Source organism: Rhinatrema bivittatum, chromosome 9 (genome assembly GCF_901001135.1).
Source record: "Rhinatrema bivittatum chromosome 9, aRhiBiv1.1, whole genome shotgun sequence".
Classification (NCBI taxonomy): Eukaryota; Metazoa; Chordata; class Amphibia; order Gymnophiona; family Rhinatrematidae; genus Rhinatrema; species Rhinatrema bivittatum.
Window position 1 is genome coordinate 87,547,663 of NC_042623.1, and position 26,670 is coordinate 87,574,332.

The 26,670-nt window shown below is 44.4% G+C and overlaps 1 protein-coding gene across 1 annotated transcript in view; it reads right to left on the reverse strand.

Annotated features, from left to right (window-relative positions):
* CFTR (CF transmembrane conductance regulator) overlaps window positions 1–26,670 on the reverse strand; it is a 575,903-nt gene that overhangs the window by 41,918 nt on the left and 507,315 nt on the right. Inside the window, exon 24 of the mRNA XM_029615983.1 lies at window positions 16,377–16,466. Coding sequence (XP_029471843.1) covers window positions 16,377–16,466 — 90 coding nt within the window. The remainder of the gene's footprint in view (window positions 1–16,376; window positions 16,467–26,670) is intronic.

Below are 26,670 nucleotides of genomic sequence, written 5' to 3' on the forward strand. Positions count from 1 at the left end.
AGAGAGGGAAAAAAGCACCAAAGTGGCAGGAAATACCCCAGGGTACCAATAAAGAGTCAAAGTAGCATAAAGAATGGAACTTCAAAGCACCATTGGCAAGAACACTCCAAGGTTCCTAATGAGGGGGCAAATAGCATCAACAGTGGCATGAAAACAACAAGATTTTGTGAGAGGAATGTGAGGGTGTTCTGGCTGTGATACCTGTCACCCCATTGATTACTAAGATTGATAAAGCTGATCTGACTAGGTAAATAGGTATCTCCTTCTTCCCTCACTGCTCCATGCTTATCCCTCCAGAAGCTGTTTGCTTGGTCAAAAAGGATGACCTTCTCTGATAGAAGAAATACCTTTTTTCGGATAAATTAACATGAATAGCTGTGCTTCTCTGCAAGAACCTCCAAATCACCATGAAAGGATAAATCATCACAAACACTGACCTGAAGCAAGAGAAAACTATAGAGAAAGTCTGTAGTGGCCATGAAGGGCAAATTGGACCTCTGACTTATGTGTGAATAGGGAAAAATTCTAATCGAGTCATCTAGGAGCAAGAAGATGGTAAACTTGCTATCCCTGAGCAAGGAGAAGGCCTGAGGAAATCTCTGCAGCAGATCTGTAATGGACTTGTAGTTTCCCTGTGGCTTCATTTGTAAAAGCAGCTGTGGGGGATTTGGAGCAGGTTTGGAGATTGACTTTCCCTTTGCTGTTCCTGTGCTGAAGTAAGAACACCCCAAAGTACCAAGCATCAATTCCTCTGTAATCTGGTGGGTGAAGGAAATGTGTCATACAGTAATCTGAATCCTCAGTACCAGTCAAGTGCCTAAGTCCTTCAAACTGAGGATCAAACCTTAGATGATATTAGGCCGATAGTGGCCTAGGGCACACTGGGAAGAGGCCGTCTCTTTCTTGGTTTCTTTAGGAATGTCGGCAAAAAAGGGTGGTATAATTGAAGGCTAAATTCCAGGTAAGATCAATAGTCAGTAAGAACAGCAAGAGAAAGGAATCTGAAAAGAATTTTGAAGGAAAAGTCTAAGAGGACATGAAACTATTAAAAGTAACCAAGTAAGATACATGCAATAGGCAGGGCGGATTCAAACCAACACTATGGTGGTGGGATTGGAATGGCAGATCATGGACGCCTGTATCATGTGTAACCAATTCTGACACCGAAGACACTGAGTAAAAGGCAAAATAGTAGGAGTGGAAGCAAACACATTGCAAGGCACAAGAAAAGGGGCAAAGCAGAAGGATGATAGTTGTTAATACCCCCAAACCATAGATGCAGAGCAATGAAGTGAGAAGAGTGGCATTAACACTCTAAGGCACCAAAAACAGGCAAAGTAACACCAACAGTGAGACCATGAGAGGTGCAGCAAGTGTGTAAAGTATTATATTGACAAGGGAACACCAACAATCAGTAAGAACCATAAGGGAGTTGAAAAGAACCTCAAAGACAGCTGGAGCCAAGGCAGATTCACCCAAAGGCATCAAGGACGGCTAATAGAAAAAGCACTGGCATTGAAAACCACAAATCATAGGTGCAGAGCAATGTAGCAAGCGGAGTGGCATCAATGCCTCAAGGATCTCTATCGGGGACAACATAGCCTGGAGGCCAGAATACCCCAAGGCACCTAGAGTGCAGCAAAAGGCATCAACAACAGTGGCATGAATATCACAATGCACCTAAAGAGGAGAAAAGGGCACCAACAATAATAGTATGACCACCATAAGGCACCTAAATGGAAATTGTGTAAACATTTTATTATCACTGTGCCAGGGAACATGACCCAGATAGAATTATAGAGAATGAAGAAGCTATGATCACCTGGGACATCCCCATCTTGTTGCGTCTGTCGGTCTCAGACAGCTTCGACCTCTGTGCCTCACCTTTCTTCCTTCTCTCTCCTCAAGCCTTGGGAAGATGGCTGCTGCCACATCATCATGCCGCTCTCTCCGGCTTCCCCAGAACAGCAACAGCGTTCGCCATGATTATCCTGAGGGCCTTCTGGGGTGCACGCATGCACACCACCCTCGTCTTATCCACGTCATGGTGGGAAACTTGGGGGCGTCCCCTCTGAGTGATGTCACCACATCCTGGTATTTAGCCTGCGTACCATCCTCAGTCAAATGGCCAAACTGAGAGAATGAATAGAACTCTCAAACAGTTCCTCCGCACCTATGTTGGTTCACGACAGAATGACTGGGCTGAACTGTTACCCTGGGCTGAATTCGCCATCAATTCGCATCCAGCATCATCTACTGGATCTACACCTTTTGAAGCAGTCTACAAATGACAACCTTTACCACCTTTACCACTTCTACTTTCTGTGTCATCCCCGGCAGCTCAATCTACTGCCAAAGATATACAGCAGCTCTGGAGAAAGACTAAAAAGATGCTCCAAAACGCAGTACAAAGAGCAAAGAAAGGCTATGATGCTCACCGAAGCAAGGCTCCTGAATTCCAGCCTGGTGATAAAGTCTGGCTGTCTACCAAACATCTGAGACTTAAACTTCCATCTGCTCGATTTGCTCCACGCTTTGTTGGACCCTTTCCTATTCTCCGACGATTCGGCTCACTCACTTATAGTCTGAGACTTCCTCCAGCTTTGAAGATTCATAATGCATTCCATGTTTCACTGCTGAAACCACTTGTTCTAAGCGAGTTTTCCACCAAGACACCTGAACCTACTCCTGTTGATGCAGAAGAAGACATCAAGTACAAGGTTGATGCCATCCTTGATGTAAGAAAGAGAGACAGAGTTTGGGAATACCTCCTGTCATGGGAGGGATACGGAACAGAAGAAAACTCTTGGGAACCATTGGCTAATATCATGGACAAAGAGATGCTTCATCAATTTCATTGATCGCATCCTCAAAAACCAAGACCAGGGAGGGGGTCTGGAGGGGGCCCTTTGAAGGGGGGTACTGTTGCATCCGTCGGTCTCAGATGGCTTTGACCTCTGTGCCTCATCTTTCTTCCTTCTCTCTCCTCAAGCCTTGGGAAGATGGCTGCTGCCGCGTCATCATGCTGCTCTCTCCGGCGTCCCTGGAATGGCAACGGCGACTGTATTCGCCATGATTTTCCTGAGGGCCTCCTAGGGTGCGCACACGTGCACGTCACCCACATCTTATCCACGTCATGGTGGGAACCTCGGGGGCGTCCCCTCCGAATGACATCATCACATCCTGGTATTTAGCCTGCCCTTCATTTGCTAACAAACTGAGTTAACAAGGATTGGAATGCCTCCGGTCTAAGCTGCTCTGCCGCTTCCAGCTGCCGCAGGAAGTTCTCTCTGCCCTTCGGGGTATTCTCTCTAACCTGGGTACCTGCTCCTCTGGGGCCCTTCTACTCTATTTCAGGTACCTATCCTGGGACATCGAGTACTCGCTCCTCAAGGGCCTGCTCTCCCTAATCTGGTGCCTGCCACTGATCAACTTCTGCCTGACTGGATCTTCAAATACAGCTTCAGCTTCAGTGAGTACTAACATTCAGTCTGTCTTCAGCTTCAGTGCTCTACATCCGGGACCTGTCCCTGCTTCGTCGTGCTGCCTACCATCTACACGAGGGAGAGACTGTCTCCTCTGCTGAGGACCTCTGACTGCTTCACTGGGTTATCTCCACTGCTGCCCGCTTCCCGAGCAGTGCCATCAAGCTGTATAATAAAACCCAATTTCTCTGTGTCGGTGTTTATAGAGTCTAGCCTAGTACTGCGGTTCCTCACAGGGCTCCTCCCCGTGGGAGTGGCCATCACCGCAGTACCCAAGAATCCACTCCAACACCTCAAAACCATAACACATCTGAACAGATAAAAGCCTTGATGCAAGAAAACCAGATATAGTGGTAAAGTAGAAAAGCACAAGAACAGTATTGATGATAGATGTGTCAGTACCAAGCGACTATTCTGTAGGCTCTACAGAGAGAGCAAAGATATCTAAGTTTCAAATGATGTAATCAGAAAGCAAGAAAATAGTCCTAATTGTACTGGGTGCCAAGTGGCCTGATTAAAAAGAATTTCCAGGTGCATCTAGATATGTTGCCTGTGCATACAACATAAGAACATAAGAAAATGCCATGCTGGGTCAGACCAAGGGTCCATCAAGCCCAGCATCCTGTTTCATATAATCTTGAGAAGTGTTATTGTTTGTAAGGTTTTGGGTGGACCCTTGGCAGCTGACCACGCCCACGGGGGGAAGTCCCGTGAGGGGCCACAGGTCAGGCTCAGCTTTGGGACACACAACACAGAATTATATCTTTTATTAGACAGAGTTGAGAAGCCACCAGAGGTGGCAATAGTGAGTAGAGATGAAGCCCAGCTGGGCTAGGGTTCCTCAGGATACTGGTACAGCGATTCCCTCTATGGCTGTGCTGTAGTGGAGAAAACTGAGATAGTGAGTACAGTGGAGCATACACAGAGTTCTGGTATAGAGCCTCGATGGTAAAGTTACTCACACAGTGGTTTCTCCCGGAAGGTGACACAGAAGCTGGAATAGAGGCAGGCCCTCGAGGAGCGAGTACCTGGTTCCAGGGAACAGCTCTGAGGAAATAAAGTTGGTAACTCACTGATGATGTAGGCAGCGGTTTCTTCCAAGCAGAAGCGATAAGTTCAGGCAGCGAGTCATGGAACATGGGCCCTCGAGGAGCGAGTACCGGTTCCTGATAGCGACCTGCAAGAAATGAGAGAGGCCCCCGAGGAGTGGGTACCCCGTTAGGATAAAGTCCAAAAGTTGGAGAGGCAGAGTAGCTAGGTACGGAGAGCGAATCCCAGCCGTAAGGATTCCCTTGCTAACTCGATTAGCTAGCAAAACGTGTAGGCTTTTGTATCCGGGATGCGAGACGTCATCACAGGGGGACGCCCCTGAGGTTCGTGCCAAAGAGAGAATAAGAAGCAGGGCCGCGCAGCACGCGCGCCCTAAGGTACCTGGACAACATGGCGGGATGCAGCGCCCAAGCCGGACTGGGGACGCCAGAGAGGACGGCAGCCAGATGCCGCGGTAGCCAGACGTCCATCAACTGCAGGAGGAGTCGCAAAAAAGGTAAGGTGGGCAGAGTGGAGACATCGGGCAGTGACAGTTGTAACAAGAAGGAAGCTCTCTATAGTACTATGCAAGTATTAAGAAGGGCAAAAGCTATGAATATGAGAGAATGAGATCATGCTCAACCTTGGCTTATGAGTAAAATTCATTCCTGTGAAGATATGCACATAATTAATCTATTTGGAGACATTACTATGAGAGCAACAAATAGCAGCAGCAATGTTATGAACACCCCAAGATACAATGAGAAGGTTGAAGAAGCAGCAGCAGTGGCATGAACACAAGGCACCTACAGAGGAGCAAAGGGCACAAACAATAGTGACATGAACACCACAAGGCACCTAAAAAGCAACAAAGCAGCAGCAGCAGCAGTGGCATGAACACTCCAAGGCAAAGTGAGAGGGATGAAGCAGCAGCAGCGGTGGCATGAACACCCCAGTGTGGGGGTATGGCAAACAGTACAGCACATCAAAATACAAAAGGCATTGAGTGCGGGGTATGTCAACCGCACAGTGGCATCAAAACCTACAAGGCATAATAACGCAGTATATGGTAAACTGCAGCTTGGCATCAAAACACCCAAGGTGTAGGGTAAAGCAAACAATAGAGTAGCATTAAAACCCCAAGGCATCATGAAAGGGGCAAAGGGCACCAACAACAGTGTCATGAATTGCACACGGCACCCAAAGAGGAGCAAAGCAGCACCAACAGCAGCATGAATATGCCAAGCTACTATGAAGGGGAAAAACAGTACCAGAAGTGGCAGGGGTTATGCAAGGTACCATGAGAGGACAGGATCAGACTGAGCAGTAACAGGATAAGCATCACACAGAAAGGCACAGAACCAGGAAAAAGGTAGGGTGAGCGGTGAAAATTGTTGCATCGGAGGTGGACCCTTGGGCCGAGGTGGGGTTGACGCAACCTGTAGGCAAGGACCTATAGATCCCCACCGTGTGCAGGTGGAGTGGGCTGATAGGCAGAGGCCACTGGAGCTTCACCTATACCAGCCCTCATTCCCCGTGGGTTGAGCCTTTGGGTGCTGGGCCAGCAGGACTTAGGTAGGCCTCGAGGTTGGATATCAGAGAAGGTTGGTTCAGCCCAGAGAGAGCAGACAATAGGTGGCGTAGTCCTACTCTGGACTGGGTAAGGTACTGGAACTCAGGCGCCAATGGAACAGAGGCTGACAGAGGGCACTCGAACAAAGTTAGGCCGAAGACTAATAAGTCCACATCCAGGCCTAATAAGTCCAGGAAGTAGGCTTGGAGAGGCATCAATGACAGGCTTGGATCAGGGCCGGCGGCAAAGAGGAAGTCGTGGCAAGCAATGCTGAGATCTGATCACGAAGAAATCAAAAGCGTTGGTCAATCGAAGAAATGGTCTGATCACAGAGAAGTCAATAGCGTTGGTCAATCAAAGCAATGGTCGAGGTCCGGAGAAAAGCAGTAGCATAGTCAGGCATAGCGAAGTCGAAATCCGTGCAGTCAATCCAAAGTATAGGCAGGGCAGGAATGAAGAGAACAGGAACCAGGAACAACGAGGGTTGGAAGAGGAAAGTAGAGACGAATCTCTCGCAGCAGTGAGTACTCAAATAGCGAGGAGACCTGTTGCAAAGGCGACACTATGGAGTGGGGCCTGAGCTTAAATACATTGAAGAGTTTGACGTCATCATCCGGGGCTGTGGCCAGGTTCCCGCTGCGGGCCTTTCATAAGGATCAGTGATACGAGCGCGCATGCCTAGCAAAGGGTGCGGCGCGGTTAGTGGCGTCTCTCTGCGGGCCACGCGGAGAGGCCCGTCGTGCAATGCATCTTGACCTGAAATGCTGGGGACTATGGTGGAGCCGGAGGCACCGGAGGCGGCCCGAGGTTGAAGCTGGCGGCCTACCGCCATTAGCTAGAAGGAACCAGAAGCTGGAGGTCTGTGAAAGATGGTGAGGGGGCGCCGCAGGACTGCTGCGGACGGCAGACGTAACAGTACACCCCCCCTTGGAGGTTGGGGTTTGCCCGGATGGGCACAATGGTAATTCAGGAGGAGAGTCTTGTCCAGGATGTTCTGAGCTGGTTCCCACGAATTTTCTTCAGGTCCGTAACCCTCCCAGGAAAGGAGGTATTCCCACCAGTGGCCCCTACGGCGGACATCGAGGACTTCATGTACCTTGTACGTCGTATCAGTTTCTACCACCAATGAAGGTGGTTCAGGAGCCTTCCGGGCAGGCCAGGATAGAACCACAGGTTTTAAAAGCGATACATGAAATGTATTATGTATGCCCAATGTAGGAGGCAGCCAAAGCTGGTATGTAACAGGTCTAATGCATCGAGTAACTGAGAAAGAACCAATATATCTAGGAGCAAATCTCTGGGATGGTATTCGAAGTCGGATATATCGAATACTTAATCAGACTTTCTGGCTAGGGAGGAATTCAGGAGCCGAGCGATGTCGACTGTCAGCAGTTCTCTTAGCCCGGGAAGCGGCTGACACAAGCGGAGATTTGACTGCTCCCATAACATCTTAAGGGCATTCGCAGTAGCCTGTGCCACAGGGGATGGCACTGATAGAGGAATGGGCAATGGTGGTCATGGTTGTTTCCCATAGACAATAGGGAATGGTGATGTTCCAGTAGCAGTAGCGATATGGGAGTTGTGAGAAAACTCTGCCCAGGATAGAAGTTCGGACCAATTGTCTTGGCAGTCATTGATATAAGCGCGCAGGAAGGCCTTCAGGGAGCGATTCATTTGCTCAGCTTGGGGATGATAGGCAGTTGTTAAAGTGATATTAATACCGAATTTTCGGCAAAGAGCATGCCAATATCTAGCAATGAACTGGGAACTTCTGTCTGAAACAATGTCCTTGGGTAGGCCATGCAATCTAAAAATATGATGGAAGAATAAACGTGCTAACTCTGGAGCAGATGGTAGGCCCAGTAGAGGGACGAAATGGGCCATTTTTGAAAATCGGTCTATCGTTACCCATATTATGGTGTGACCCTTTGAAGGCAGCAAATCCATGATGAAATCCGTAGACAGGTAAGTCCATGGTTCCTCGAGTGCTGGAAGTGGTTGTAGAAGACCCCAAATTGACCTACTGGGGGGGGGGGGGGGGTTTGCTGTACACAGACGTTAAGGTTTAAGGTTTATTTATTTTTATACCGTCATTTCAGTAAAACCATCATAACGGTGAACAATAAATTAAAGTAGGAAAATACAATACATTATCAAATCATATAAATATAACAATCAATAAAACATAAAAACTAAAAGCTTGATTAATTACTTAAAACAAGGATAAGATAAGATAAAATAAAATACAAAAGTAGAAAAGTGCTGCAATAATGCCATATTCCGCTGTCACTGTGGTTCCAAGTACGCACATTTAAAAAGCCACATTTTGAGATCTAATTTAAATGTCTTAATATCTGCTTACAGTCTAATTTCTTCAGGCAAGGAGTTCCACAGTTTTGGACCTGCTATCGATATTGCTCATTCATGAACTTAACAAAGTTTTGTAGTTCTTATTGTTGGTACTGTTAACAGACCTTTATTAGCTGAGCTTAAATTCCTCTGAGGGACATGCAACCGTACTGTTGTATTAAGCCAGTCAACATTTGTTCCATAAACTATATTATGAATGATGCATGCCGTTTTATATTGTATACGATAAATTAATGGTAACCAATGTAACTTGACCAATATAGGAGTTATATGATCACTCTTTTTTGTGCCTGTTAGGACGCAGGCCGCAGCATTTTGCAAAATTTGTAAAGGTTGAATGACACTCTGTGGTAACCCTAATAAAATAGAGTTACAATAATCTATGTTTGCAGAAAGAAGAGCCTGCAATACTGATCTAAAATCATTTGGTTCTAGTAATGGCTTAAGTTTTCGAAGTGTTAATAATTTAAAATAACCATCTTTTAATTTAGTTGCAATATGCTTGTTCCATGACAGCTCCTAAATCTCTAGCATGCGAAGACGTTACAGGATTTGACGTATGCTTTAGCATCTGAGACCATGGTGGGCCACCAGAAGAACCGCTGGAGAAGTGCCAAGGTCCGTGCTTGTCTTGGGTGACCGGCGAATTTGTAATCATTTATTTATTTAAAATCTTTTCTATATCATCATTAAGTTATGTACCATCACATCGGTTTACAGTAAGGCACAAAATACTACTGAGTAGTATGTTTTCATAAATTATACAATTATATAAAGTGCCCTCAGGGTTCTGGTTACAGAAAATTTCATTATAAAAGACTATTTTGATGATTAATCTCAAGTTTTGTCCATTTGAAACGTCTCCTTGATAATTTACCTGTCACTCATTCTTGTTCTATATCTAACTTTAAAAGTGAAACTTCAAAATAAAATCAAGTAGAGACTTGGTGCCAGGAGTTGATGTTATCATGCCTGCTTTTACTTACTTTCTTTATCTCAGTTTTCTTTGCAAAAAGCTTGTTTGTATAGCCAGGTTTTTAAACTTCCTTTAAATAGTTTGAAGTTTCTCTGCAATCTTATCTCAAGCGGCATTGTGTTCCATAGTATGGGACCGGCCAGTGACAATGCTCGCTCTCTGACCTGGGTCAGTCTTGCTGTTTTGACAGAGGGGACAGTTAGTAGTGCTTTGTTAGCCAATCTTAGGTTTCTATGTGGCACATGTACGCGCAGAGATGTGTTAAGCCACTCGGCTTTATCATCATGGATTAGTTTATGTATTGTGCACAGTGTTTTATATTGTATTCTTTGTTCTATGGGTAGCCAATGTAGTTCAGTTAGTGTTTCAATAATGTGATCTCTTTTCCTTTTACCAGTAAGTACTCTCGCGGTAGAGTTCTGAAGTATTTAGAGTGGTCTTATGGTTGTGTATGGTAGTCCTAAAAACAGGGCGTTGCAGTAGTCGGTGCTTGCAAATATTAGAGCCTGCAGTACTGTTCGAAAATTATCTCGTGTTAATAAAGGTTTTAATTTCCTTAGCACCATTAGCTTTGCATATCCTTCTTTTACTTTTAGTGACACGTGTTGTTTCAGGCTGAGTTCTGGGAGCGGAGAACTCTCTCTCGGAGTCGTCGGGGCACGACCGTCTTCCCAGCGGGAACTGGGTGAGTGGCAGATAGACAAATAGAGGCCGGATCTATTATATGAGTAGGTTCTTCCAGGGTGTCTTCGGGCTCGAAGGATTGTGATAGGACATCCGCCCGGAGATTCTTGTCGGCTGGGCGTTACAGACGCCAAAGGGCATCACCAGGTATTCGTTGTGCCCGTCTCAGGTGTTAAAGGTAGTTTTCCAAATGTCATCAGGATGCGTTCTTACCAGGTTATACACTCTACGTAGGTCTAGCTTTGTAAATATAGATGCACCCTGAAGACGATCAAATAATTCGGAAATGAATGGTAAGGGATATTTATCCTTATGAGTGATGGCGTTTAGGCCGCAGTAGTCAATACATGGCCTCAGTGACCCATCTTTTTTGGTCACAAAAAAGAATCCTGCCCCAGCAGGAGAAGTAGAGGGGCGGATAAATCCCTTCGCAAGATTTTCTTGGGTGTATTCTGTATTAGCCCTTGTCTCAGGGAGAGACAGGAGGTAGGTGCATCCTCGAGGAGGTGTTGTCCCTGGAAGGAGATCAATTGGACAACCTTCGAAGAGGCGGAAGAAGATCGGTCTTTTGCTTGGACAATATGTCCTCAAAGTCTGTGTAAGGGGCAAGTATGCCAGAAGACGTGGCAGCCAGAGGAACCACGGATGGAGGTATCACTTTCTGGAGACAGGACTGATGGCGAGCGAGACCCCACTCCATCAGTTGCAATGAACCCCAGTTGAATTGGGGAGAATGCTTCTGTAGCCAAGGGAATCCAAGAACTTCTGGATGGATGGATTTCTCCAGTACTAACAATTCGAGTTCCTCAGTATGTAAGGCTCCAGTGCGCAACTGGACAGGTTCCGTAGTCAGGGAAATTCAGCCGGGTAATGGCTCTCTGTAAATAGAAGGAATGCATAAGGAGGTTTCAAGCAAGCGGGTTTTTATACCCAAAAGCTGAACAAGGTCCTTGAGAATGAAATTACCTCCTGCTCCAGAATCTGCTACAGCAAGAACCGGAAAGGACCAGGAATCCCAGATCAGGGTGATTGGTACAGATAACTAAGGGGTCGGAGAGGTTATGCCCAAGTTCAGGACCCCTACTGAACTCGAGCCAGGAAGTTTACCGGATGGATAGGGAAAGTCTGTAGATGGTAGCCAGGTGCTCCGCAATACAGACACAGACCAGTTTGTCTCCACCGGAGGCGCTCTTCCGGTGTCGGCCGCCCACGACCCAACTGCCTGAGGTCTTCCGTCTTAACCACTACAGTATCCCTGCTTGGGGCAGGGTTCGTGATCGGTGGCGAATGGGATCGAACCCATGAAGGCTTCTTGGGCATCCGACTCTCCCAGTGACACTCTTGGAGACGGTGGTCGATTCGGCCTGTTAAGTTTATAAGGTCCACAAGAGAAGAAGGGAGCTCCCATGCAGCCAACTCATCCTTCAGCTGCGGGGAGAGTCCATCCAGGTAGATAGCTCGGAGGCAGTCTTCCTGCCAAGTGAGCTCAGTAGCCAAAGTTCAAAACTCAATGGTATAGTCGAAGAGACTTCTTTCACCTTGATGGAGATGTAGTAAGTTAGGGCTTGCCACAGCATGTCACCCAGGATCATCGAAGGGCTGTCAAAATACAGCCACAAACTGAGTCAGTTCCTTCAACAAGGAATTCGAGCGTTTCCACAGGGGGGAAGCCCAAGCCAGGGCCTTCCCCTCAAGGCGGGATAAGATGAAGGTGACCTTTAGTCAATTCATCCTGGAAGACGGAGGGCTGCAGAGCAAACTGCATATAACATTGGTTAATAAACCCTCTGCAGAGTCTGGAGTCACTGTTGAAGCGTGGGGGTGCTGGGAGGGCCAACAAGACTTGCGGCATCGATGGAGATGGCTGTGGGTGAGGAGGAGCCGGAATAGAAACTGGATTATTAGTGAGGGCATCAAACTGGATGTGAAGACAATCCATGGAGGAGGCCAATGCTTCGAGAAATTGCTGCTGTTCTTGTACCTTGGATGCCAGGCCTGGGATGGCCTGGAGGGCACATGGCTCCACCGAGTCCATGGCCTCTGCAACCTGTTGCATCGGAGGTGGACCCTTGGGCCGAGGTGGGGTTGATGCAACCCATAGGTGTGGACCTTCGGATCCCCACCGTCGGCAGGTGGAGTGGGCTGATAGGCAGAGGCCGCTGGAGCTTCACCTATACCAGCCCTCATTCCCCGCGGGTTGAGCCTTTGGGTGCTGGGGCCAGCAGGACTTAGGTAGGCCTCGAGGTTGGATATCAGAGAAGGCTGGTTCAGCTCAGAGACAGCAGGCGTAGTCCTACTCTGGACTGGGTAAGGTACTGGAACTTGGGCGACAATGGAACAGAGGCTGACAGAGGGCGCTCGAGCAAATGTAGGCCGAAGCCTAATAAGTCCACATCCAGGGAGTAGGCTAGGAGAGGCGTCAATGACAGGCTTGGATCAGGGCCAGCGGCAAAGTGGAAGTCGTGGCAAGCAATGCTGATATCTGATCACGGAGAAGTCAATAACGATGGTCAATCGAAGCAATGGTCCAATCACGGAGTAATCAATAATTTTGGTCAATCGAAGCAATGGTTGAGGTCTGGAGATAAGCAGTAGCGCAGTCGGGCATAGCGAAGTCGAAATCCGTGCATTCAATCCAAAGCATGGGCAGGGCAGGAATGAAGAGAACAGGAACCAGGAACAACGAGGGTTGGAAGAGGAAAGTAGAGACGAATCTCTCACAGCAACGAGTACGCGATTAGCGAGGAGACCTGTTGCAAAGGCGACGCTATGGAGCGAAGCCTGAGCTTACACTGAAAAGTTTGACGACGTCATCATCCGGGGCTGCGGCCAGGTTCCCGCCACGGGCCTTTCATAAGGATCAGTGATGTGCATGCGTGCGGTGCGGTTAGTGGCGTCCCTCCGCAGGCCACACGGAGAGGCCCGACGAGCAATGGCATCTTGACCTGAAACACTGGGGACTATGGCGGAGCCAGAGGCACCAGAGGCGGCCCGAGGTTGGAGCTGGTGCCGCTAGTGAGGAGGAACCAGAAGCTGGGGTCTGTGAAAGAAGGTGAGGGGGGCCGCGCCGCAGGTCTGCTGTGGATGGCACGCTTAACAAAAATTTTCATTATTTTTCTACTTTTGCATTTTATTTGGACAAAACTCCCCAATATAACGAAGAGAAAAGCAGGGTGGGAGGACCAGGTTAGGCCCCTAGAGTAGTGATGAACCACAAGAGAGGCAGGGCATGGGGAGAGGGCAGCACAGCACAGCAGTAGCAACATGAAAGGCACCAGGCAAAAACACAGCAAGTGCTGAAGGCCATTACTATAGGCATTGCTTCTCTGTGGTTGTACACGCAATCTTTCTGCCACTTGCATTGAAATTCTGGAAAACCCAACTGAGGGAAGTTTATTTTAAGACCAATTTTTCCACCATCTCTGGCACCAGCCATGAATCCTGTAAACTCAAGATGCCCTTTGCCATTGAGAATATCTGTTCACTATGCATTTTGGTTAGTAGCTAGATGAAGAAATGCTGGGCCAATTTGGCGAAGTATGGCCAGACTACAGCCTTGTGTGTCCAATATGCCAATGGATTTGTGATCTTATCCTCTATGGGCTCTGCCAATAACATGTGACTAATATTTGTGCTGGTGCTGTAGCTATGGTCGATTTCAAAACAGAACGTTCTGCCAAGACCACAGGGGTGTAGTTCTGATTATATTTGAGAAATCAATGCGACATACATGCAATGGAGCAAAACCAGAACTGGATTAGCCTGTTCGGTCCACCTGGGTTGAGTTGGCAACCCTAATTTTGCTTTCCAGAGCCAAATGATGAAGGACTCTCTATTGCTTCACTAACCTCTGCAGCATTAGATAGGTGAAATTCCACCTGGTGCCTATATCCTAAATCAGCCAGTGCAGAGGTAGCCCTTTGCTTTCTATTTCCCATGCAGCTGCTCATCCTTCATGCTATGGTAAAAATGACCCACTGTTTTAATGCACCTCTTAATAACCTTTTTCAAAAATAAGCTTCTGTGTTGCTTCTTAGCCCCCAGGGCACCCTTTACTGCCAATTGCAGGAAGTGTGCAAAGTAATACCCCAGTCTTCCACTGCCTTTTTCATATTTGCATCACTGTCTGTAACAAAAACAAAACCAAACCAGGAACAAATCTTCTCACTCTGTTGTAGCTTTCCATCATCTTCCTTATTGCTGCTAAGATATTCACCGAGGTATGGCTCTTGTCTATGAGCTAAGTATTCAGCACAGCCTACCTGTGCCCTGCTGCTCTGCCCCTGCTAAAGCTGCTGACAGCATCAGCCTCAGTCAGCTGCTACCATTATGCTGTCAGGGAAATATAGGCATGTGTAGCATTCTGGCTGGTCCAGATGTCGCAGGGGAAATGGACAATTCCTCTCTCCACCTTGGTCACTTCCTTTCTAACTGCATGTGAACCGCTCTGATAAACATTTTATGAGCGGTATATTAAGTTAAATAAATTGAATTGAATTGAATTGAGTGACAAGGATGGAGATAACCTGTCAATTGAATGTTGTCCTGGAAGGTACTTTATAACTGGGGGAAACCAGGTGCAGCAGCTGCTTAAATCCTAAGTCCACCATCTGTATGGGTTGGTCATCCAGAGCAATCATTTCCCAGATGCTGCTGCTACTCCTTCTTTGACTGGCTGACGGAGTCCTAGGCTAGTACTGGTGACCTCCTTTAAAGCCAGTGCTAATGAGTGGTCTCTTTTTACTTGGTGCAGTATGCCACTGCTTGCAAGATGCCCCAGTACATTTCCTCTCCTGATGGACGTAGAGGTTGTCACTAGAAACTCTGCACTGAAATGTTCCCTGATATTTGGTATTTCGCTGAATCTCATTAGTTAGTCTGCATATAAATAGCAAAATGCCAACACTGCTAAAGAATGAATGCAGCGTTTCTCTCTGAAGTTCCTCATCTTTCCTGATTCTATAATTTATAAGATACATCAAATGCATCAAACTGTTCATATCAGTTTTATAAATCTTTCACATGGTTAATTTACCTATGGATGCAGCTAAACTTTGGTGGGGACTAAGGAAATTTGGGGGATAAAATCACCAGCTCTAACTAATTTTACATAATACATAAATAAGTGGAAAATAAAATAATACATATTTTATCAATGACAAGAAAGTATACTGTACAATGTAATTCTACAGTTATCCTGACCCAGTGCCTTAAGTGGAAGAAAGAGGATATTAGCTAGGAGAATATGACAGCATAATCAGACTTCAGGAAAAAGCCACAGAAGACCACTGAACTGTTCTAGTGCTTAGGCAATACAAAGATGACAAACAAGTCAAAAAGTGTTTAAAAATTGTAAACCATCTGCAAATTAGTATGGTTGCACAATTTTGAAATACTACTAACTGTATTTTGCCCTTAGCTTTAAATTTGCTGCCACTTCTGGAACAGAAGCAAATTTCAGAGAAAGAATTGTACAGACAAGAAAAAAAATGATGGAGGACTTTTGCCTGAAAGGGTGAAATTTAAGCTTGGGGAAAAGACCCACTGTATTTCTTGCTAATGCTTTGCTTGTATAATTGAGTAAAAACTGAAGCTCAGATTTTGGATTTTAACTAAAGAAGCAAATAATGGTCTTTTTAAAGTAGGTCTGTGAATCTGCATTTTCAATTTCAATTTCAATTTTCAGTTTATTACTTATTAACCACACTCCTCACATTCAATGCGGTGAACACAAAGCAGTAATTAAAATTCAAAAAATCATAAGATTATTACAAATGCATATAAACAGCACAATTACATAAATACAGAGTGTTCCTAACATCTAACCTTCTTCACAATTAAAACAGAATTGTGTCTATTAATATTTATTCAACTGGAAAAATACCTTCCTCCGCACTGAGAAACTGCTTCTTGATGTGCTAAACAGAAAATACATAGAATGTGCACAGCACAGCAAATAACCTTCAAATCTCATTTATGTATTTATTTTATTTATTTATTTAGCGGTTTTTATAGACCGACATTCGTTGGGAACATCACATTGGTTTCCATATAACAAATAATGCAGCATAACTTTAGCTTTTTTAGTTTTTTTAACAGCTCACTTTAGTGAAACAAAAGATGAGACACATGTACAACACTTTCCTTTGTTCAAGTTGACAAAAGGAAATGCATAATTCCATTTTTGTCCCAATGTTTGGTATTTTGTAATCTGAATTTCGAATGTTGTCACATAGATAAAGTTGATGAATAGCTTTACCTCCTCTGCAACTTTCCATATTTCTTCATCACTCCATTTTCCATAAGGATCTAGGTTTATTCGGAAAGTCCCAGAAAATACAAACACTTTCTGTTAAGACAAAATAATTTAAAAAATGATTTAAAACTGCATATCCTTAAACAAAATTACAATCCAGTAAGGCATGTTGAAGGGGTAAGAGTCCAATTCTAGCATATCTCCAGATAAATCACAACAAATCAATCTTATACATTCAGAGGTCTATATTCAGTCACTGTCCAGATAGACAAGTTATTGGAATTTGCTGGATAATTTAGCTAGCTAACTCAGCTCTTCACAGTTATACCCCTGGAGTGCACCTAATTTATCTGGCTAAATTCTAGCTAAATTCTAGCCCAGCTCCCCCTTCTCCAAGTCAACAATATCAAATTCTAGCTAGAATTTAGCTGGATAAGTGCCCAAATCTTCAGTTATCCGGATAATTCAGAAATTATCCAGCTAAATCATTCTGAATATGGACCTCTTAGTTCTTTAAGTTAATTCCACTGCCACTCAGCCAATATAACATCCTAAACTAACTTTTTTTTCTCCTTTATCAATAAAAGTAAATGTAATAGGTCACTATAAGAACATAAGATATGCTATACTGGGGTCAGACCAAGGGTCTATCAAGCCCAGCATCCTGTTTCCAACAGTGGCCAATCCAAGTCACAAGTACCTGGCAAGTACCCAAATATTAAATAGATCTCAAACTACTATTCCTTATTGATTAATAGCAGTTTATGAATTTTTCCTCTAGGAGCTAATCCAAACATTGTTTTAAACCCAGTTATACTAACTGCTGTAACCACATCCTCTGGCAATGAATTCCAGAGCTTAATTATGCACGGAGTGAAAAATAATTTTCTTTGATTTGTTTCAAATGAGCTACTTGCTAACTTCATGGAGGGCCCCCTAGTCCTTCTATTTTCTGATTAAATAACCAATTTACAATAACCTTTATTCAAGTCCTTTATTAAAAACTTCCATGTTCCTTGCATGATATTCTCAAATGGGAGTGAAATACTTTTTTTTTTTTAACCTCTGATGGTTTGTCAGCAGAATTATGAGCCCTTTCTTGTTTGAATTCAGTTTTTGGATTGGTAGAATAGCTAGCGGTTAGCACAGCAGGCTGAGAATCAGGGAATCCAGAGCTCAAATCCTGCTGATGCTCCTTGGTCGTCATTTCATCCTCCATTGCCTCAGGTACAAAAAACTTACACCTACAGCCATTAAGCCACGATGTTTTTACACAGAATGTGTCCCACTATTGTAGGAGGGTGTTGCCGCGATAGTAGGGCCCCTCTCCCAAAAAACATTTGGCTCTATGGTGTTCTTTTGTCTTGCAATCAAACATTCCAGGGCACAAGAACATGCCTAGCGGCCCTTTAATGCAATGGCAGTCACAAACTCAAGGAACTACCATCACCTTAAAGGGCCGCTTGAACCCCCCCCCCCAAAAAAAAAAATGTCACAGCTACATGGGGAGGTTAAGCAGGGTCAGTGCTGACCCCTGGCTCAACCCGGGGCAACCACTTGACGCGGCCCCAACTCCCTCAAAGTGAAAAAAGAAAAACCAAAAATGAGCCCACGTGGTGATAGCCCAGCTCCCCCTTCTCCAAGTCAACAATATCAAATTAGGGTCCAGGCCCCTCCACACCCTCCCACGTCAACTATACTAATTAAGGTCCTGGTCACATAGCCAAGTTTCAATTCCCAGACCTTATCCCAGTCATATGACTGGGACAAGATCAGGTCAGAGACTGTAGTATACAGATCAGCTCCTCTTGTTAGAACTTTCATCACTTATAAGGTCTAAAATTCTTTACGATGTCAATTTTACAATGATACTTCTGAATGTGTCTGTAACCACCCTCCTAACCCCAACCCACCTCTCGAAAACTCACCCCGAATCAAAGTGCCCCCTTACAATGGTCCATATATAGAGTCAGACTGAGCCTTATAAAGAGTTTCTCTCTCTCTCTCACAGGACTTCTGCACCTACCGAGAAGCTGTAGCAAAGTGGCACGTAACTTACGCATATCAGTGCTGGCCCCACATCTGGAGTGCCCTGCATCTTTTCCACCTACTTTTTCTGTGCATGCATACATAAATGTACATGTGCCCTTCCCCGCTATTAAAAATTTGTATAGTTTATAGCGCAAATGTGGCCCTTTTTGCACATGTAAGCCTTTTAAAATATACCTCTTACTGTATAGATAAATGTTAATTCAGAAATTATCAACACATCACTGTATGAAATGTATGGATTAAAACTAGATTACAGCACAATGTATTGTCAGCTACCGCATTACAAGACAACAGTGCAGTAAGTACTACTACTACTATTTTAACATTTCTATTGCGCTATACGACATACACAGTGTTGTACAGACATAAAAAAGACAGTTCCTGCTCAATAAAGCTAACAATCTAATAAGACAAACATACAAGACAAGAGACCTGGGGTATTTCATAAAGGAAGACAATGATTAAAAAGCAAAGAAAACAAAGTTAGTTAACAAGACTAAAAGCAAACAATCGGACATAAGATTTAAAAGTGTGCAATAACCTTATTGTTATGAATTGGAGAGTGGACCCCTGTTCCGAGGTAAAGTCAGCACTGCCGATAAGGAAGTTAACCCTTGTCAGTCTCTACTGTCGGATGGCAAGGCCTGTTGGAGATGTAGAGCTGAAGACTTCACCCTGGAAGCTCGTGATCCCCCCAGGAGGAGCCCTTAGGGACACGGCCGCTGGGACTTAGGAGACTCCCTGAAGAATGAAGATAGTCTGGATGCAGGCGCCTCCTGCGGGTCGTGGTTTCCAGATGGCTGGCACCTCCAGCAGGTCGTGAGAAGTCCAGGAGTATACTTGAAGGATAGTCCCAGTCCAGTCCAAGGGTCGAAGTCCAGAGAGAGGTCGAGAGCCGGTCCAGGAGCAGACGGGAGAATGGTTCGAAGCCAATCCAGGAACAAAGAAGGAGAAGGGTCCAGAGCCAGTCCAAATCAATGCCAGAAGATCACCACTACCAGTCCAAGGGTCAGGAACCAAAGAATCAATCCAACGAGGAGAGGAGCAGAAACGGGGCAGGAAGCGGATCCGGAGCACCAACACAGGAAACCAAGTACTGAGCCTCAATACCAAGGCAAGGTCTGAGGAGCAAACCTTGCCTTAAATACCTGGAAGAAGGGAGGAGCCTCCAGAAGGGATCCACGACATATCCTGTCGTGGCCCCTTTAAATCAATTCTTCAGCCGCGCACGCGGCCCTATGCAGCCGGGAAGAGGGAGGAGTCATCTCAGCCCCGTTGGGCTCCGCGGCCGGCCCGGGCAGCGGCCAAGACCGCGGGAAGAACGCCGGATGAGGCTCCCTGCTCCTGCAGGAGCCTCCGGGCCCACCCGACATCGCAGGTGAGTACTTGGTCCCGGCTGCGAACCGCTGCGACCGGCGGCCATGACGGTCGGCCCCGGTCGCGGTTTGCCATGGCCAGCGGCCATAACACTTATGTTGCCAGAAAATATACATAAGTAAAGAAGAACCTCTAAGACTCATGACTATCAAATCCTAGTTTTCCACTGACTGTAATCTTAAAAAAGGCACTTTATCATCATTGACCTTAGTTCATAAAACTGTAACTAGAGTTGCTAAAAGGTTCTATGTCAACCAGGGACAGATGAAATCAAACTTGTTTGTATCCTGCTACATCTATGGACTTAGAAATTGGAACTATAAATCCAGAGATATAACGGATTAAACCATAAGAAACATAAGAAATGCCATATTGGGTGAGACCAAAGGTCAATCAAGTCCAGAAATCTGCCTACGACAGTGGCCAATTTGTGTCAAAAGTACCCAGAAGGATCTCAAAGAACAGATCCAATCCTTCTTCTCAAAACCAGTGATAAGCAGTGACCTTTCCAAGTCTTCATGGCTAATAATGGCATTGGTTTATGGAGTTTTAGAAACATAGAAACTTGATACCAGAAAAAGACCATTATAGCCTATCCAGTCTGCACATCCACACTAACTATTCAGCTTTATGATCCCTACCACTCCTTGAATTCATATATTGTCCTTGTTTCAACTACTTCTACAGGGAAGCTGTTCCATGCATCCAGTACCCTGTCTATAAAGAAATATTTCCTTAGATTATTCCTTTGACCCTCATCCCAAGACCTTAGATCAAGAGCCTCCTTTCCTTTGAAAGAGGTCCATCTCCTCTGCATGGAAACCTAGGAAGTATGTAAATGTACTTGACATTCTCATATTCTACCTTTCCTTTAGGGTATATATGTTTAGATTTTTAAATCTGTCTTTATATAATTTAGAATGAAGACCACTAATATTTTAGTAGCCACCCTCTGGACCAATTTCAACCAGTTTGATGATGTGGTCTCCAGAAATGTATATAGTATTCCAAATGAGATCTAATCAGGTACTTATACAGGGGCAATATTACTTCCTTTCTAGAAAAATGTCATGTAAGGGCATGGCTACAGCCATTTTGAAGGTGATTACTCAATGATATTCTGTGATTTGAAAGTGAAGCTATTTAATTCTGTGTCTACACAGTATAGAAGAACTGTGTAGCACTGTGTGATGATTTGTAGGGGAAGTGAGCCCTTTTTGCTGTGGCATAGTTGTCACAGCCTCATAAGCAAACCTATGAGGCCTATGCCGACAGCTGGTGAACACACCCTGAAGTAGCACAAACGGGAGCTTCACCTATACCAGCCGTCTTTCCTGCAGGTTAAGCCCTTGGGTTCTGGCAGCTGGCAGGACTCAGACAGGTCCCTAGGGCGGTAGAGAGAGCAATAGTCCAAAGGCAGGCCCGGGTTAGGACAGGCAGCAAGCTGAAGGTACCAGGACAGGCCAAGATTGGGGCAGGCAATGAGCAAGTGCAGACAGGAGTGAGGCAAGAGGTCAGATCAAGGCAACAGACAATCATGGTCAGGTCCAAAGCAAGAGGTCAGGTCCAGGTGACTGGCAGTCGTGGTCAGGTCCAAAGCAAGAGGTCAGTAAGAGGAGATTAGGCCAAGGATTGATGTAGACACACAAGAGACACAGGATGAGATAGCTGGGTAGGGCAAGGCTGGATGAAACAAACAGGGCAGGAATAGGCTGGATTAGACAGGCTGGGCAAAGCAAGGTTGGACGACACAGGCTGCACAAGACAAGGCTGCACAAGGCAGGAACAAACATGACCAATCAGGAACGCAGGAGCAACTTGTACTGCTCAATGCAGGAGACCTGTTGCTGAGGCAAGGAACCATGGTGTCGGGAAAGCTTAAGTAGGCCCAGGATTGTGATATAATCAGAGGGCGCCACAGGGCTATTCCTGCCATGGACTCTTTAAGTGTAGCCCCATGCTGCACACTGCACACATACACCTAGATAGAGCCTCCAGAGGAGCAGGAACATGGAAGTGTTTGGTTGAAGTGCTGGCATTTGAACAACATGAAGGACTTTAGCAGTTGGAAGCAACATCCTGGCCGCAGGAGGCCTCGTGCGGCATAGGGGGTTGAGTGAGGCAACTAGCAGGTCTGTTCCATGAGCCGCCAATCAGAACATACTGACAGAGTGGAAACTGAAGCAGTTATATATATTTGATGAAATATAGCTGTGTATGCAGCTTTGATAGTGTGGAGCCCCTAAGGCAGCGAGATCTCACCAAAACACAGCTATGTCAGGCTCTATTGCCTTTGGCTGAAGTTGCTGCAGTATCCTAAATCAATAAGTGATGGATTTATATTTACATATCATCTATACATTGTCATTTCTGGATAAAAAAAAAATATTTTGTCTCTTAATTGAAGATCTTGTAATGCAAATGTTTTTATGGCACAAGACATTTTCTAAAAAAAATGATTGTCTAAATCAATAGTCGATGATGATACGGTCTATGATTAAAAATATTAGTGTTCTCTACATGAAAGGGCATTTTTGCTCTTAAAGACAGATTTAACGCATTCTATGAATACTCACCTCCACTTTATGTATTTTCTTAGTTTTTGAAAATATTTTGTGTATTTTGTCACTTTTAGAGTTTTTTTTAATTAATCCACAGTGTGATTTGAGTTATTCTGTGGTTGATTTATTGGGTTTTCTTCTTTGAATTATTTTTAAACCCAGAAATATGTTAATTGCTTTCACCACATCTTCTGGTAACAAATTCCTTAGTTTAATTGTGCACTGAGTTATAAAAATACTTTCTCCTATTTGTTTTAAATGTGCTACCTTATTAGATTCATTGAGTGTCCCCTAGTCCTAGCACTGTTTGAAAGGGTATATAACTATGCCCCATACCTGTTTCATCCCACTCATGATTTTATATACCTCTAATATATCTCCTCTCTTCTCCAAACTGAAGTCCTAACCTGTTTAGCCTTATCTCATAGCAGAGCTGTTTCATGCCTTTTATCATTTTGATCACTCTTCTTTGTAACTTTTCTAGTTCTGCTAAACCTTTTTTCTGATGAGGCAACGAGAACTGCACACAATACTCAAAGTGCGGGTTGTACCATGGATCAATCCAGATACATTATGATATCCTTTGCTTTATTATCCATTTCTTTTCTAATAATACCTAATATTCTATTTGCTTTTTTAACCGCTGCTGTGTGCTGTGCCAAGGATTTCAAAGTATTGTTTACAATGATTCCAAGATTCTTTTCCTGGTGATGAGGCCTAATATGGAACCCAGCATCGTCTACCTATATTTTGGATTCTTCCCTATATGTATCTCTTTGCACTTATCCACATTAAATTTCCTAATTAATATGTGTTAGGCTTTTAAAATTCACCTTTTAGTGTTTCTGAATATAAGTACCCAGTGTGTTTCAGTTCTATCTCTATAGAATTAACTGTATGGTATTTGTCTGTCTGCCGCATGATTGAATGCCAAAGGATATTGGGTAAGGTAATAAGAGATCCTTAAGGAAACAGTTTCAGATTGCTTTATTTGCATTTCATTTATCTTACATTAAACTTAAGTAACAGCTGTTTTGTTTGTGGTAGTGAAGGAAAGGTAACCGAACAAACCAGTTTTGTAGTATAGGCAGGTTCATGTCTAACTGCTCTTCTATCCCAACTGCACTATAGAACAAGAGTAAGCACACCAGTAGGTGTGATAAGAAGATAATAGATGTGTTACTATTCCTTCCTAAACAGATCTCATGGTCTTGGGAAGCCAACAATTTGATACACTGTGCATGCTTTATTTATAAGAGGATGGATTTAGGTCTTTTCAAATGAAGGTAGATCTTTAGCCAAGTGTGCCAGAAATTGACACACTATGCCCTTTTCTTTGAGAAGTTATATATTTATGCAGGTGGAACCTCTGTCAATATTTTACTAATGTGACATGTACCACTCAGGACCCGATTTTTTTTATGGCAGAAACATCACAGATCGTTTCACAAGCAGATTTATTTTAGCGGTTGGATCACTGAACATCAGGTCAGGAATTTAAATTTCTTCCTATTTGTAATCCGTTCATTCCTTCCTACCTCAGTTTATCTAACTCTTCAGTGGAAATTTATTGCAATAGCATCATTCTTTCTTTCCTGTTCCTTCTAGAAGCTTTCATCCACTCCAGAGGTCAGAAATGAGCTTTGAACTCATCTAGAAGGCAATGCATGTGGGATTTTTAACATTCCTAGTTACTGTAACTATGAGGTCCATATTCAAAAGCATTTAGCTGGATAACTCAGAAGTTATCCATATGAATAAAGATTTGGGCAATTATCAGACTAAATTCTAGCCGGCTAAGGCCTAAATTTATCAAAGTGCACTAAATATCGCATGCAATAGGAAAATGTGTGTGTTTTATGGTAATAGCCTATTTATTGCAAAGTGCACTATCTTAGTGCTTTGCATAGGTATTACTTCAGAGTATGATAACTTTTTTGCACTTTGTGGTAAGTACCACAATTGTTGCAATTCCTACCTAAAACTACTGGAGGGAGGGAGGGAGAGAGTGAGAGAGAGAGAGAGAGCCTAGCTATAAGGCCCTTATAGTACTTAGGTATTTATACCTTTATATGAGGCCTACCTAGTAACTCGAGGTGAGATTTAAGTAGTAGTGTAGGGGTTAGGGGCCCCTTTGACATTCAATATTCTCTCAATCTAGCTTGATGGACTCTCTACCTGGGAAACATCAAGCTAGGTTGAGAGAACATTGTACAAATCTCATGTTTGTGTGAGTTTCCTCACGCCGAAGGACATCAAATCTTCACAAGAGTGTATTGTTCTGTTCATACGTCTCACTCTGAATATCAAAGGGGCCCCTAACCCCTGCACTACTACTTAAACCTCACCTCAAGTTACTAGGTAGGCCTCATATAGAGGTATAAATACCTAAGTACTATAAAGGCCTTATAGCTAGATTCTCTCTCTCTCTTTCTCTCTCTCTCTCTCTCTCTCTCTCTCTAAAGGCTATTTGCAAAAACATTGCAAAATGCAATAAAGCCATATCACACAGTTTAACACAAATGAAAAGGTGTAGTTATTTCCCATGTTAAAACTGTGCAATATGGCTTCATGAAGCCAGCCCACTTGGCCCCAAACCCCTCCCCCTTTTCCAGATCTGCATTGCACTGTGTGTTATGGTGTTTTTCACATGCAAAAACACCATAAAGCAATTTGATATATGACCCCCTATGTTGGGGGCAAAACTGGGATGCATGAAGTTATGGCTAAGTTATCCAGCTATCTCCAATATTTAAAGTTAGCCAGCTAACTTTGACCTAGATTAATCAAATAGCTATAAATATAGTGCAAATAGCGCCCATGAAAAAAGGGTGTGGTTAGGCTAATTTCCTGCCTACCGCATTGCATAGGTAAATAATGCACAGTATGTTGTGTGAGCTCATGGCGCATTGAGATCTCATATCGCACATTGCGTCACTGTGGGCTGTGTCTTTTTAAGCGGCTAGCATAGATTAGTGTGTGGTGTGTTATTTTTTCAGTTTATATATCCCAGTTTCCTGCAGCTGCCTCTTTGAGGGTGTTAGGCATGAGAGAGAGAGGAGAGGAGAGTTGATGAGTGGTTTAGTGGGAGTAGGAGTTTTTTCTGATTCGATTACCTGAGTATATTGTCTGGTCTTCTATTGCCATCTGTTTCCCTTTACCTTGCTCTTTTGTCTTCTTTGTAGGAGTTAAAGAGTTTGTTTGTCCACTGACTTTTAGTGTGGTGGAGTGGTGATGGAGGAGTGGAATGAGTAGAGAATTGAGGAGTGGTAGTGGTGGAGCGGAGGAGTGAGGAAGAGTGGTGTGAGTGGAGAGTGAGGAGTGGTGTAGGTGAAGGAGCGAGGAAGAGTGGTGTGAGTGGAGGAGTGATGAGGCATGGTGTTAGTGGAAGAGTGGTGGTTGTGGTGAGGAGGAGTGAGGAGCATGGAGCATGAGAGGCATGGGGAGAAAGGAGAGACATGAGAAGGGGAGGAGGAGGACAGTAGGTGGGAGGACAAGGGCAGGAGTGCTAAGAGGAGGAGGAATAGGAGTAGGGACAGAGACAGGAATAGAGATAGGCAGGAAAGAAGGGATAGGAGGCAGGAGGGGATAGACAGGTGAGGATGGAGGGAGGAGGACGGCAGGCTAGGGATAGACAGAGAGGGCAGAAGGGAAGGGAGTTTGCAAGGCAGTGGCAGGAGGTGGGAAGGAAGGGAGGAAAGGAGGGAAGAGGGGAGTGGGCAGGATAGTGAAGAAAATACAATAATTGTAATTGTTGCTTGCAAACTGTTATTTTTAAGATCCAGTATACCTGCTTTTCTATTATTGTATAGCTGTTCTTTAATAATCTGGTTAATATTGGCACAGAAGTGCTGAGGGGGTCCTTTAATAGGTAAGAACTAGAAGTTTCCTAAGGTGTCCAGTTAAGGCCAGTTTGGGTGTGGCAGAGAAGGTAAATAGTGACCTGGCTGGGCATTGCAGACTACTTGAGGCAGTCCCAGAGAGGTTCCTTCTTCTGTTCCTGTGCAGATAAGACTCTTAAATTTCTTCTGGGGGATAAAAGACTCTTAATTTTCTGGGGTGCTCTTCTGAGGGGGAAAAGAAAAAAACAAAAAAAAAAACCCTGCTTGTTTTCTTTCACTATTCTTCTAATTGCTTTGTGCTGCACTAAAATCTGGGCTCTCTGAGCAGTAGAACTTCTGTGTGTTATACCTTTCTCTAGGTCTGTTATTATACAATAATTGTAATTGTTGCTTGCAAACTGTTATTTTTAAGATCCAGTATACCTGCTTTTCTATTATTGTATAGCTGTTCTTTAATAATCTGGT